This window comes from Cebus imitator, unplaced genomic scaffold (genome assembly GCF_001604975.1).
Source record: "Cebus imitator isolate Cc_AM_T3 unplaced genomic scaffold, Cebus_imitator-1.0 Scaffold351, whole genome shotgun sequence".
NCBI lineage: Eukaryota > Metazoa > Chordata > Mammalia > Primates > Cebidae > Cebus > Cebus imitator.
In genome coordinates, this window is record NW_016107666.1 from 1,902,902 (window position 1) to 1,918,180 (window position 15,279).

The 15,279-nt window shown below is 40.9% G+C and overlaps 2 protein-coding genes across 6 annotated transcripts in view; one reads left to right on the forward strand and one right to left on the reverse strand.

Annotated features, from left to right (window-relative positions):
• Positions 1–607: 607 nt before the first annotated feature.
• The window catches only part of THRB (thyroid hormone receptor beta), a 373,141-nt gene continuing 358,469 nt past the window's right edge, over positions 608–15,279 (forward strand). The window contains exon 1 of one of the 5 annotated variants that reach the window (XM_017506231.2): positions 608–679. The gene's annotated coding sequence lies outside the window, so the exon portion shown is untranslated. Of the gene's footprint in view, positions 680–936; positions 1,017–1,038; positions 1,125–1,487; positions 1,581–15,279 lie in introns of those variants that run through there. The other 4 variants (XM_017506230.2, XM_017506229.2, XM_037730538.1 and 1 more) reach the window with 4 other exon arrangements.
• Positions 983–1,934, reverse strand: LOC119467915. The gene has a single exon (XM_037730539.1). It carries the CDS (start codon positions 1,511–1,513, stop codon positions 998–1,000), a length of 516 nt encoding a protein of 171 aa, XP_037586467.1. The 5' UTR covers positions 1,514–1,934; the 3' UTR covers positions 983–997.

The window sequence follows — 15,279 nt, forward strand, 5'->3', positions numbered from 1 at the left end:
CAGATGGCTGGGCCGGCGGAGGCCCCAGGAGGAGCCAGAGCGCCCCGTCCAGCCGACACGCGCCACAAGTGGTTTGGGAGCAGAGGGAGGAGCGCGGCGGCACGGGTCGCGCCGGTCGGGCCGGGCACAGAAGGCCAGGGCGTGCTCCTGGAAGACTCCCTCTCGGGTCCCCGTGTTACTCGCCGCCCATTCTTTCCTTTTCTCCAACTAGAGTAATGACGCCCAAACCCACACCTACGCGCGCAGGCCCACGGGTGGGTGGACGCTTGGCCACCAAACCCACAGCGCCTTCACCACCCCTGGGAGGGCGCGGCAGGGATTAGGAGAAGGGGAAGCGCCAACACCTGGGAAGGCAGGTGCGGAAGCGGCCGGCCCGGGAACGGCGAGTGCGTAGGGCCCGGTGTCGGCGTCCGGGTCCGCAAGCCGGGCGCTGTGAGCCCGTCGGAGCGCGGGCCCCGAGCCTGGCAGGGGGCGTCAGTGCTGGCCGGGCAGCCCGGGGCGGTGGCGGCGGCGGGGTGTGCGGCCAGGAGGCCATTTCCTCGCTGCGCCCCTGGCGGAGCCGGGTTTGCCTGCTCTTGGCCGCCGCCGCCGCCGCGCGAGTCGGACCGCCGGGAGGGCTGAAGGGAAACCAGGTCAGCGGTTCGCAGACTCGGCGCGGAGCAGGCGCCCCGGGCCCAGAGTAAGCAGCGTCCGGGGAGCGGGCCGGGGCGGGCCGGGCACGCGGGGGACCCGGGGAGGCGGGGACTCTGGTGCCCCGGCCGCACTCTCTTCCTACGCCTATAAAAGTGGAGAGACCAAGGCGGTCCAGCGCGGCCCTGGCTGCGGCCGCCTCTTTTCGCCCAAGGAGTTGACATTTTGCAGGACTCGCGCGACGCCCAGTCGCCGGCGCTCCCCGGGACCCCGCCGCCGGGAGGAGGGGGCGGAGGAGGGTGGAGACTGCGGGGCTTGGCCAAGGAAGGCGCACATCCTCGGGCGGGCGGCCGTGACGCGGCGGGGATTAACTTTGCATGAATAATGTGAGTGCGCTTGGAAAAGAGACCTCCTGCTCCGCGGGCTCGGGGCAAGCGCCCGCAAGCTGCCTTCCCCGGGCAGGGGCGCTCAACCCAACCGGCTCCAGGGCACTGGTAATTTGTCTAGAGGACCGCGCGGAGGCAGCGGGGTGAGGGGAGGAGGGGGCGACAGTTCCAACTGTCCATAGGGTGGGCGGGATGGTGACGGGGTGTCGCAGGAACCCGGAGGGGTGCGGGCGGCGAAGCGGAGCGCGCGCGGGCGGGCGGGCGTGGGTGGTGGGGGTGTCACCAGCTCGATTACCTGCCTCCGCGGGGCTTCTGTGCCCCGGATCTGGGAGGAGGTGCCCTCTCGTGTTCGGGCACTGCGCGGCTGCAGGCTGGGAGCCACGGTGTGGACAGTGGTGGAACAGGGTGGCTGGGGGGCCCCTCCAATCGCAGAGGCTCTGTTCTTCAAACCCCAAGCCCAGCTGTTGACATGTTCCTTGTGAAATGGAGTTTGGCATCCTCAGCGCCGAACCCAGTGGAAGTTTCCATGATGAGGAAGTTGTGTGACACGGGGGTTCGGAAAAGGTTGGCAGGCACGGGGGGAGGGTTAAAGGGATTGTGGGTCTCCCATCCCCCCTTTTTCGCCTGCTCCGGAACTCTGGGGCTTGGAAAGGAGAATTATCCTGAATGTTGGCGTGCGCTGTGGCCGGTGCCTGGCGACTGGGCTTCTCTCCGCCTCCTGGGGGCTCGGCGGGGATTTCGCTAGCCTCCTGGGTCGCGCTCCTTCGCTTTGCTTCTCTTGGCGCAGCGTCTTCCTCTGGGTCGCTTCGAGTTGGATGTGATACCAGTTGTGCCAGCTGTGTGACCTCCACCCCCTCGGAGAAGGACTCATTTGGGGAATTTTCATTCTTAGTGGATTTTGTCCTTCTTAGCGGCAGTTGTCATTTTGGGGGAGGATTTCCCAATGACCATTGTGGAGTTATTATTAGTGCTAATTCTTAAGCCCTCTTATTTATTTTAAGGAGGGGGGAGGGAGGATATGAGGTGATTTTTTTTTTAAGATTAAATGTACAAGTTTCCCCAAATGGAAAATTTTAAAAGAAGGATCTAGAAGCATAATAATTCATAAAGTGAGTCAAAGAAAGGGAAGAGTTTACCTGAACAGCCAAGTTCAGACTCTCCGTTCTCCTTTCTCCACATACATTTAGGATTTTTGAAGATTCAAACACTGTGTAATCAGTAAACGCATGTGAAATACAGTCTTCCTCAGCATGTTATTGGTCTTGGGTACAAGTGAGATTCAGTTTTAAAGACCTGTTTTGAAGTTCAAGAAATTAAGCATTGCTTGCACAGGGTGTTAATGTCAAGCAGAACAATTTATATAATGATAAATGCATTAGGTAATGTAGACCTGTTGGCCAGTCTTCACATTATTTAGCCTTAGTTCAGTGTGCTTATTTAAATTGTAAGAATGTATAGCATGCACCGCACCACAAAGAAATAAAAATTGCATTTTAGTCAACATGTTCATGATTCATTCTGAATGTTCAGTGACTGACCTGCTCCCCAATTCACTTCTGCTTAATTCTTTCTAATTCTGAAATAAGTCAGAAGCTAGGAAACAATGAAAAACGTGTTTCAGTGCTAAGTATTTTAAGCAGTTGATGTTTTTAGGATGTTTTCATGCTAGGTGGCTAAGTGTTTTAATTGAGTCAAACAAATTCAGTACCAAGTGATTTATTTGGCATATTTTATACAAAGTCATTGGTAAACGATCATTTATTACTTGTGCATCTTAAAGAAATATAACAGAACCTATTTTTACCTAATTTTGGAGGTTTATTATATATTGGAAATGAGACTATCTGCTAGTAAATACAATTTGGCTTTATTTTATAGCCGGTGAAAGTAAATAATACTGAGTATAGCTACAGAACTGTTTTTTTAAGTGAAATAATTCCTGTTGGCATTACAATGCAAAGGTATACTTTTATTGGCATTGGAATATTGTTACATAAAGCAACTGACATTACAAAGAGGAACGAATATTTCATGTCTCTCCTTTCAGTTCTTTGTAGTAAATTCTGCCATAATTAGAGATGAATTAAGACAACTTCTTTTTTATCCATTATCTTTGGTAAAGGTGATTTCTTAACATCGCCTTAAGAGCAGAGAAAGTTGTGGATTCCTTTCCTTTCCTGGGGTTTTTGCAGTCGTTTAAAGCATGAGTTGTGTGGAGCCACAAATGGTATAGGATGTTTCTTTTTTTAGTAAGCCCATCTTTTTAAAGGAAATCAGAGTAAAGGTGATTGGTTTCTTCAGCTTGGTCTTCTCATTCTAGTGTAAGGTTATGTGGCACCCTCTTAGAAAGCCCTTCCCTGACCACTCGAGCAAAGGCAGTCCCTCATTCCTTTTCAGACCCATCACACTGGTTTTATTTTGTTGTTGTTGTTGTTTGTTTGTTTTGTTCTTCTTTTTCTTTCCTCAATTGTATTTGCAGTCTGAATTGTTCATTTCAATTGATGTTTGTTGATTACCTGTTTCCTTGCCTAGGATGTAGAGTCTGTGAGCACAGGACTCCTGACTGCCTCACTCACTCTTATTTTCAGCATCTAGAACAATACTTGGCATGTAGTAGGTGCTGGATAAATCTTTGGTGAATAAATTAATGATAGTGTCCAAATATTATGTTCTCAAAAATACCTGACTATGCATCCTCAGTGGGTACCAGCTGGGAATGCCAAGATCTGTGCTGTGTGTGTGTGTGTGTTATACACATGCCACGCTTATATGGTTCACTCTTTGTTTATTTTTATCTCTCTCTCTTTCTTTTTGAAATAAACGCTGGCCTTCCATTCTGTGTAGTGACTATGTAAAGGGTTATTTCTGCGAGTTCCTCCTAAGGGCATATTTGCCTTGAGTATATGGAAATCCTCAGCAGCAGAGTTTTTCTTACATATTACCTTGATCCCCGGAAGACATTGACCTTCAACTCCCTGAATTTTGGCAGAATCTTTATGAGTTCCAGAACCATTGTCAGTGCTAAGAGTGAAATTCCAGGGACTAGACATCACTGGGTGATAGCAGTGTCTTCTCACTTAGCAGGTCCTGGAAGTTCCACTGGCAATGGCAGCCTTAAGTGGACCAACCAGTGCATGGTGGTACAATTTGGGCTGCAAAAGTGGTGATTGGAGAAGGGGCAAAATGCAATGGTCAGGATCTAACACAAGTTAGAAATAAATAACCTTTGGTGATAGATTTGAAAATAACCTGATAGTTATTATATGTTATTAGTTAAGTCAGTCAGCCTCTCTTTTTGCCCCCTTTTGCTCCTTCATAAAAGTATTCTGAACCAAATGATGGTGGGAAATATTGGATTATCTGAGTTTTCAAGTGATCAGAGCATAATATTGAAGGAGTCATCTTCAAATTAGTTCTTCAGATAATTCATTAGTTATTAGAAACTCTTCCCAATTGAGAGCAAAAGGAAATTATAATTGAAGATTATGGTGGCTTGTTTTTGTGTGTAGAGTATCAGCTTTCATAAGTGTGTCTGAGTAAATGCATAGTAAAAAATCCCACAAAATAAGACTGTTAAAAATGGGAAGGGAAGAAAGATCAAAATCTTGTAGAGGAGGGAAGATAATTAAACTACAATCCTAAGTGCTTACTGCTTTAGAGTATTTAATTTGGCTTTGAGCCTCTTAGTAGTGGCCAAGTTAACAGAAAAAAGGGGGTCTGGAGATGGCATGCATTAAACTTGTAAGGATGGCACATGTAGAGTGCCTGCCATGGTGCTTGCCAACTAGTATTTACTCGTATGAAATATCAAATTATATCATGGATAATACTTGAACTTCAATTCTACAGAAAATGAAGTTAGGTTCTTTATATGGTCCTGTCTTTTGCCAATTCTGGAATGGAAAAAAAATGCAGAAGACATAATGGCAAAAAGTAACCCAGTATGTTTATCGTTGGGTGCCTGAGGTACTATGTCCTATCAGTGGAGATTCTGGGGATAAACCCCAGTGGAGAAATAAAGCTCAGGAAACCTAGATTGGTTAACATGCTCTGTAAGCTAATTTTCCCAAATATCCAGTGTCTGAGCCACACTTTTGATTAGAGCAATTTGAGAGGACAGGACAACCAGGTACTTGAAAATGACCCTATGGCCATAAACATCCCTGAACATGTGACCCCTGATGCTTTGTGCATTAGTCTATATAGCTCTTATTACCTGCAGGGCAGTTTGTTTCGTTTCTGTTCCTATCTCATAAGTTGTGATGAGGTACTATGCATGGGTTTATTCATCTTTGACTCCCCAGAGCCTAGCAAAGAGCTTGGTACGTGGGCACAGGTGAAACACCGTTGGAAGAATGAATGGAAGGGTAGAAAGGGCAGTGCTTCTCTTTCCCTTCTGGGTTGGTATTAAGTGTCATATTTGGACTTGGATTTGTCCAGAGTGAATGTTTGCTGCCTGTATTGCATCATATGTTCAGATCACAGCTGACTGTTTTGCTTGAAGGGCTTGTTCTATTGTCAAAGCTGGTTGAGCAATTGATGGCAAGCTAACTCCTTGCTTTATTTAAAGTCATATTGATTCTTTGATTGATTCCTCATTCAGCCTACAAATATTTATGTACCTACTATGTAACTGGCCCTGCTAGCCATTTTTCAGTTTAGTATGCAGCCCAGTGACCTAAGAGACAACATATTTATACAAAAGGATTCTGAAATTGTCTCCATTGTGGGGAGATGGCTACACCTACTGGAGTCTCTCATATGGCCCCTAAAAAAAAATAGTTATTTTATATCTGAGGAGGTGATTGTGATTTCTGTAGCCCTTATATTAATGTGAATTAATATTAATGTAAATTCCAGCAAGACTCACTCAAGAATCTCTTGTATCCAAGTAGTAGGGGAGTTGAATATATTTAGGCTGGTGAGTTTCTGATTTAAAATGTTCACTCTCCAATTTAAGTTCCCAAACCTGTTAGTCAATTTTGGCATTTAAGCAAGTGGGGGGGAGTGTCCAAATCACTGAGTCACAAGTAATATATTTCCATATCTTCCTCTCAGGAACCTGGCCAGCTGACATCTAGAATAGTGATCTATGCTCGATGCTAATGTTATTTGGTCCCTACTGTCCTAATTTCAAGGGGCTTTGAAGTCTTTATGTACTGGCAGCTCTTCTTGTGCCGTGCTATTTTTATTGAGTTGAGAAACTGAGTTCTGCTGTAAACCTAAGGATCTTTTCCAAATAGCAAATCAGAGGAGTCTGGAATTAGGGCCTAGGAACCTTGACTGTCCTGAGAAACATACTGTAGCTTTTCCATCATGACAGTCCTAACAATGTGATCTACTGCCTGGACGATGTTTCTAATGGATGTAGATGTGCTTGATAATAGGGCTCATCTCTCTTGCCTCAGACACATTACATTTGCACAGAAGGCAGATCTCCCTGTAACAACCCAGAATATCTGCACTTGAGTCTTTTGCAAGAAGATATAACCTTATACTGTCTGCTAGTCAGTGCTTACCAGAAATTAAATGATATTGGTATAGTGGTTTAAATCTTTAACCACTAAAATCATTTAATTGATTTTATTGTTTGACCAACATCAATCAATATGTTTAAAATTATCCTAAGAAGCAATATTTCTATTAAAAAAAACTTTTATGGCACAATAACTTAAAGGAACTTAACAAAAACCCTTTGTGATATCATCTTACTAGTTTATTTGCTAAAAGCAAGCAGTTATTTGGTATTTGTCAGACAGGGCTTGCTGTCTATTAAATCTATTTTCCGGTTACTACTCATTCATCTAAGGCAGTGCAGGATCTTGAAGTATTTTTTTAGCAGTTGAGAAATATTGAATAGTTTACTTTATTCTAGTTCTTTGAAAATTACCGAACAATGGACAGTGTGCAAGTCGTTGACATCTGTCTCGGATCTTCTGGGACAATTGTGATTTAGAGATTTAAAAAAAAAAAAAAAAAACCCAGAAGGCAAATTCATGGTCCAACCCATCACAATGAAGAAGCTTGTGGCTTACATATCTGAGCTCACTTTTGTCTTCCTGATCTGCATGTTTTATCCAATTTTACTTTTCCTAATCCTGCTTTAACAACTACTATATATAGTTTATTCCTTATCATATGTACACAAGCACAAACACCTAAATACATATGTGCATTTGTGTTCTAAGAGTGGGTTGCAGATGAGGCATATATAATTTGGAAAGGATTGGTCAGGAGTGATTTCCTCATTCAACTTCCTACTTCCAAAAGAGGGTCTTCAGGAAGTCATGGCTTCTCTTCTGTGATCAACAATTTAGGCATTTATAAGAAAGTCAGGAGTGACGAGTTTATTAAAACAAAAGGATGGACAAAGGAATGTAGATTGACAGCAGGCATGTCTTCTTTATTTGGGAATATACTTACTTGACTCCTCTGGAGGCTCAGGAATGTTTGTGATGAGGAAGGTTGAGAAGATAATCGTGGTGTTAGTAGCATAATATATGACCCTGACATTCAGGAACCTGTTGAGTATTCTAACTCTTGTGACATGTTGATCGTTGGTTCTCAAGATGGTTCAGATATACTTCTTCCCTTTACAATTTGTTTCTCTTGGGACTCTTTTTCCTGATTTCATCAATGTGTACACAAAGCAAGTGCTCAGAAAAGAACGATTGATGATAACAATCATAATGTTCCTTGGGCTTGGTCATCTTTTTTCACATTTCTATCTTAAGTGCATAAATATCTTACCAATTGGCATGTCCATACATGCAGAATCTGTCTCTGTGACAAGTGTGTGTCACGTTCTCAGATACAGTGGAAAAGGCACCGCTTGTCTCTGGCTTCTGCTGTGATTTCCATGCTCAGCTTCTAAATCACAGTGAGAAATGCTAAAGTCACTTTGATGTCCCAAGCCATAAACCCTGTCATTGTTTTCAGTCACCTCTACTTGCTCCTGAATATCTTGGCAGATGCTGGTCTTATATTACTTTTTACTTCTTTTACTACTCTATTTGTTTAATTTACTTTAAGCTCAATTACGTTTGGGAAATCTTGAGTTTAACAACTTGATGTAAAAGTTTTTGGAGCCTATTTTTATACTAGCATGCATGATAAATGTCCAAGAATGGGGAGAGCAGATAGCAAAATTCATTAGATCACTGTATTGTATTCCGTGTGTGTGTGTGTGTGTGTGTGTGTGTGTGTGTGTGTGTGTGTAAACCCTCAAGAGGCAAAAGACAAAAGATCAGCACAATAGGTTGTGAGGAACAGTTCACTACATCATACTTTAAAAAAATCAGGCTCATATGTTTTAATCTTTTAGTACATTTCATAAAAAGTGATACATCGAATGAGTATATCTAGCACCACAGCAGAACCTTTTTGCTTTCTCTGTCTCTGTCTCTCTCTCTCTTTCTCTCTCTCTCTCTCTCTCACACATATACACATATACACACAACTTGTATACAACAACTTGTATACACCACTGGTTAATACTGCCCATTGTTGAAGTATTTTGCAACAATGTAAAAGCCCTGCCTCATTTCTGTCCCTTTGAAAACATTGTAATCATAATCTTTTCTTGAATTTCTTTCTGATGTTTAGATGTATTAATTTACATAAGCTGGAGAATGGTTTATATCTGCTGTATTTCTGTTTACTTTTAAAATTTTACCTAGGCTTGGCCAGGCACGGTGGCTCACGCCTGTAATCCCAGCACTTTGGGAGGCTGAGGTGGGTGGATCACAAGGTCAAGAGATCAAGACTATCCTGGCCAACATGGTGAAACCCCATCTCTACTAAAAATACAAAAAAAAAAAAAAATAGCTGGGCTTGGTGGTGAGCACCAGTATTTCCAGCTACTTGGGAGGCTGAGGCAGAAGAATAGCTTGAACCTGGGAGGCAGAAGTTGCAGTGGACCGAGTTTGTGCCACTGCACTCCAGCCTGATGACAGAGTGAGACTCTCGTCTCAAAAAAAAAAAAAAAAAAATTACCTAGGCTTCACTGCAATTTTTGCTACACTTCCAACATTTGGAGATCTAGGATAATATATTTGTATCTGAATTGTAGCTACAACAGGGAATAGAATAAGGTTGTTTAGTCTTGTGTTATTTTTCTTTAAAACAAAAGGAACCAAGGGAAACTTACACAGAAAATATTTTTTGAAACAATTTAAGTTATGACCTATGTAGGTTATGAACCTATGCATTTGCCCTGTAATATGGCAGTTAGAAGGGATTTGAAAAGCATCTCATCCTTCTGAGGCCGTGTGAAAAAAAAAATCCTAGGCATCTGGTTTATTAATCTATCTCACACTCTATAGGTTCATAAATATAAGGTATTGCTAAAGTGAAGGCATACTCTAGGATATGCTGCATATATGTTCATGTATTATTGATAAAGAATGTGTGTTTCTTTCGATTTATCTTTATTGAAGTTGCCACAAAAACCAAGCCTTATAATAAGTAATTTTTTTCTTCTGGAGTTTGTCGATTGGTCACAAATACATGGGGCATCCGCCAGGTCCTACACACAATGGTAGGTGACAAGACACCATGGGAGAGCATTTAAAAATCCTTGTTGTATTGATGAGCTGCTCAGAAGCTTCTGGGGCAATCTACAGGAGGTGATTTAGTGTAGCCTAGTGTTTCTCAGTAGAGGTGCCATTTGCATTTTGAGCCAGTAATTCCTCTGCACTATTGGTATTTGGGGCCAGATAATCCTTTGCTGTGGAGGGCTGTCCTGTGTATTGTAGGATGTTTAGCAGCATTGCTGTCTTCTACTCATAAATATAAGGTATTGCTATATATGCCCATAGCTCCTCCCACCCATTTTTGTTGTGACCGTCAAAAATGTCTCCAGATATTGTTGGATGTCCACTGGGAGGCAAAACTGCCCCCATTAAGAACAACTGGTATAGAAGTTAGGAATTGGGCCTGTGGAGTGGGAAATGTGTGGATTTGTGTTTTGGTTTCACCTGGCTTCACTGCATGTGTTCAGTTTCCTCATCTATAACATGTGAAGATTAAATGAAATAATGTAGTTCTTGACTCATAGTCAAGTATTTCTATATTAGCTATTTGTAGTAGTGGTAGCATTAATACTTTAGTAAGCAATTATAATATTCATAAGTCCTATGACATAGTTACGTACAATGCACATTGTGGGACCACATGGTGTGTGAGAGTTCTAGGCAGAAACAAACACGATATACATATGAAGTGAAAGTAAAAGTATGAACCACTTGGGAAATTGTAAGGAGCCCAGCCTGACTCATGTGTAAAGGACTATAAATGAGGCCATGGGAGCAGGCAGGAGTCAGATGGCAAGGACTTTCCTGGGCACAATAAGGAAGATTGACTTTGTCTTGATAGCTTGAAGAGACTTAAGAATGTTCAGCCAGTCTGATTTTTTATTTTAGAAGAATTCTTTGGGATAGGTCTTGAGTGGGAGAGAGACTGGAGGTGATGAGCCCTGTTAGAGACTCTTAGAATAGTCCACTGAGAGATGATGCCTGCTGGAGCCGAGGCAGTTATATATTGCTGTGATGTCTCTGGGAACAGATTTCACTTTCTCTGAGATGTGGCAAAATTTTTCTAATTTAATTCCAATAATGAATATTTTTAGCAAGCTAGCTCTACATTTGGGGGAATTTCAAGTTTAATTTGAAAGCAGATTACATGATAGATTCTCTTTAAAATGTTTTCAAGTGGAGCTTAATTTAAAGACCATCTCACAGCCTATTCATAGTTGAATATTACTTCAAGGGCTTCTCTGCCATTGTATATACTGCTCCTCTGACAGAAATGTATTTCTATATGACTACATTGAAATGGCATTGACATTGTTGTGTTGAGATGCATTATTTAGTGTGAAGTGTTTTCATATTTAATGTTAAGTTATTTTCTGATGGGGATTTTATTTCTTGATGATCAAGATTAGAAATGGGTGAAGACTATGAATGAATGAATGAATGAATGAATGCAGAAATGGGTGGCTTTATGGAAATATCACCGAATTAAGAATAAAAATACTTTGGACAAGTCTCTTGGCTTATCTGAGCTTTAACTTTTAGTCACAAAATAATACTTGTAGATAATTAGATAATCTCAAAGTTATCTTTAGCCCAGGGGTTGAAAACATTATCTATACCAGGCTATATCATAAATATTTTAGGCTTTTCAGGACACACAGTCTCTGGTGAAAAACTACTAATTATACTGCCATTGTAGTACAAAAACAGCCATAAACAATATGGTGTGGCTGTGTACCAATAAAACTTTATTTACAAAACAGGTGATAGGCTACAGTTTATTAACCCCTGGTAGCCCATCACTGTCTAATAGAAATAGAATGTGAGCCATATGTATAATTTAAAATTCTTCTAGTAGTCACATTAAAAATAAGAAAAAAGCAACCAGTAAGGTTAAGTTCAATACTATATTTTATTTTACCTAATATATTTAAAATATTATCAACATGTAATCATTATAAGAATATTAAGAATATATTTCACTTTTTAAAAAGTGAAATTCCTTTTGACATCTGGTGTGTATTTTACACTTGCAACACATCTTAACTCAATAGCCATTTACGGCAAGTAGCTACTGTAATTTGACGACAGGACTCTAGAGTTAAAACTTTCAGATTCTATCAAATCCCATGCAAAAGTAAATTATATGCATTAATTCAAGTGATTGAGACGTTTTTCTTTTTCTTGCCAGTTATATTGGTTAGTAAAACACCGTCTACACTCAAAAATAAAATAAAAAATGAACAGTGGCTCAAACAAATGGAAGCTTATTTTTCATTCATGTAAGTTGAAAATTGCTGTTCCTGATTGACTAATGGCTCTGCTCCACAGTGATTCAGGGATTCCTCCAGTCTTGGGTTCCTCCATCTTCAGGACATGGCTCCCAGGTCATGGGCTCGTTGCATCAGACCACTGAAAGGGGAACCAGGAAGTGAAAAGTATGCTGACTTCTTAACCACCTTGGCTTGGAAAAAACACATAATCTCTTTGTTCACATTCCCTTGGTGAGAACAAATCACATGTCTCCCACCTAAATGAAGAGGGATGGGATGAAAATCTAGTCCCTACTGGGAAGCTGCTTTTCAGTGATGTCTCTATGCTGTGGAAAGGGGAGCAAGAATTTGGTGAGCAGTGGGTTGTCTTTGCCACACTGTGCTACTGTTTTTTAATTCAATGAGGTAGCTAAGTTCTGTCTTTTGTGCCATACCACCCTCCTATCTGACCTAATTCTGTTTTCCTACTTCTTTCTCACCCTTATGGGGTCATCTTTAACCTTGCTAGACCTGGTTTTACCTTTTTGTCTTTGACCATCATTTTTATTTCCCTGATAAATCTATGTGGTTCATACTATGCAAAGACTGTTGGGAACTTGCTGATGAATCCTCATATCATTGTCAGCACATTATTAACATTATTTTAAAGAGAACTAAAATTTAAAATAGAGATGTCGGAAAACAAAAGCCAGACCTGATTCTTGGTATGTTGACAGAGGTACTGAAGCGATTTTTCATGGAATAATTTTATAAGAGTTTTAGATTGTTTAAATAAATGACTCTACATAATATCTTGACTTAAAAAAATATGAATTTTCCTAATATTTAACCTAGTATTTACTCTATAATTTCTTACTATAATGAGACACACTCTTTTCTAGTCCAAAAGGATATTTGCTTGTTTTCTTCTCAAATTATAAGCATGTTTTATCAAATACTCAGCCAGGTCTATAGAAATGAAAGAAATATGAGGGGCATGAATAATAAAAGTGAGGTAAATAAAAAGAACAGAGAAAATCTTTTCTTCTAACTATGCATATTTTACCTTTTTGGAAACATTATCATTTTATTATTATTAATAATATCTTATTTTAAGAAGAAGACACAAAGGACACATACATTTTAGATTATTAAGACCAACCAATGATAAGAAGTATCATGCTGAGAACATGTAAAAGAAATATAAATAACATATGCCCTTATATTTGACTGGATAAGGCTGTCTTCCACTTCACAAGCCTATTTCTGATTTTAAATATTTTTGATAATTAAAAATTGCAGTATTACGAAGTTAATTCTGATAATGTCTGTCAGGTACAGAATCTAGCCAACTATTAATATCCATAATAGGTGAGTAATAATGCTCTCAATCCCCAGTTTATTTCTGGTCTGTGATTGAGATCTCTAGGACTCAGCATATCCCATAGCAGTGGGCTCCAATGATGTCCTATTTTAATACTCTGTCATAGAGCAGGGAAAAGAAACCCCCTTCTTTTACTGGCTGAGTGTATTGTGAGAAAGTGGAAACTGGGGGTCCTGGGCCCTGGATTGGTTGGGAGATAGGACACTGGAGAGAGAGAGAGATCAGGAGGTGGTGTTTAAGGGAAGGGTAGGCATCTACACCTGCGTTGAAAGGCAGACTGAGTTGGATGCCTGGCTTTGCTGCCTTCCAGCTATGGTCTCTCTGGCAAGTTTAATCTCTTTGAACTTCAGTCACTCTATCTTTGCAATGGAAATAATGTTGGTATTTACTTCACAGCACTGTGGAAGAAATTACATGAGATAATGGCTATAAACTGCTTAGCCAGGAATAAATTATTATCTGTTTATTGGTAACAATCTCTGTTTTATAGATGACCTAGTGTTTTTCAGCCTGAAAGATGTGTGTTCTCTAGTCAGTTGTCCAAGTCAGTGAACCTTCAGGGTTTGCAAAAAGTAAGAATAACAGGTGCTCAGTTACCTGTTCAGGATTCCCTTGTTTTTGAGGGTTTTTTGTTTGTTTGTTTTTTACAGTCCATATTCAAACTTCTGTCCCTTGGAGTCCAATGCATATTTTCCCCCACTTATGTTTCAGTTTGATTTCCCAATATCCTTTATTCAAGGAGCTCTTGAAATCCTGCCCTGATAAATCAGGATTGAGATTACAATTCTCTCTGGTTCTGCCCCACTGAAACATGCCACTCCAATGACAGTTTCCCTCACCCCGTTGTCCACAGGTAATATTACATGTTTCGTCACTTGCTATATGTCTATATTCCTTCACTGTTCAGTGTCTACACCCCTTATTTGTCAATGAGATATTTCTTTGCTAGATTTTAAGTTCTAAGAGGGCAGGGACTGTGTGTTAAACAAGTTCAGTCCAGTTTAGAAGGAAAACACAGCAGGTAGGTGCTGAGTAATACTTTCCTGATGTTTTGACCAACCACGAGTAAGCTCTTTTCGTATAATTAGGATGAATCTAATTTTAAAATGAGCAACCGCGTGTCCTCAGATGAACCAGAATATACACTTACAAGGCCCTGCTGTCCTGCATTGTAAATAAGGGAATAGGTTGTCCTGCAGAAAAGCTCTGCTGTTTTCTTTTTTCTTAAAAAAAAAAAAGAAAGAAAAAAAAGAAACTCATCCACACACATAAGAACTGAGATAGAAGATCTTCTCAATTCCTCAAGTAAGTTGGCAAGAATTCAGGGCCCCAAAGTGGATGTTCTCTGCAAAGATAAAACCTAGCAAAAATCCACACTCTGATGATTTGTAAGTAAACTTGGTTAAGAATGGCTTACGGTGAAAAGACCAGAGGTTGGCTGCTTGATTCTTCAACTTGTATGACAGCAGTAACTTCCTTAGGTGACAGGCTCAAGTTTCTTCAGGGATGATATTGTGAGACTGTTCAGAAAATGTCAAGCTCCGTCACTTTTTAAATTTTCTTTTCACTGATAGGAGGACCCCTTGGACACAGAGCTCCTGTGGTAGCCTTCACAATGCGTAGCTTTCTTCTGGCCTGTTATTTCTTAAAATTTTTAGCATGTCAGAATTCTGTTACATGGAAGATGAGTGATTGGACTTTGCCATGAAGGGATTTTATTGTACAGTTTGTTTCTCTTCATTGTCTAGCAGTTTTTTGAAATAACTGTTTCATTTTTGCTCTTTTGTGGTTTTAAATCCCCAGCAGCAATTCGTTAAAGTTTTCTTTGAACAATGCCAGTTGTCACTCTTCCTCTTTGCCTTTTCCCAGAATTATATAGTAAGAGTCCCTTCTTGTAGTCAAGTGTTGTTACTTATTAGAGTTCTTGTAGAAGTTTGACTTTAGGGGCATTGGAGACTAATAAGGAGTATGTTTGTGCTCCAGAGTCATTTGATCCCTGCCATCCTTGAGCAAAAGATGTGGTTTTGCTTCTTCTGTCAATGGGAGAGAATGGAATGTGCCTCAAGTTGTATTTCTTTTTTTTTTTTTTCTTT

Excerpts from the sequence above, each read along its gene's own strand:
- LOC119467915 (XM_037730539.1), bottom strand. The coding sequence starts at position 1,513 with ATGCCAAACTCCATTTCACAAGGAACATGTCAACAGCTGGGCTTGGGG.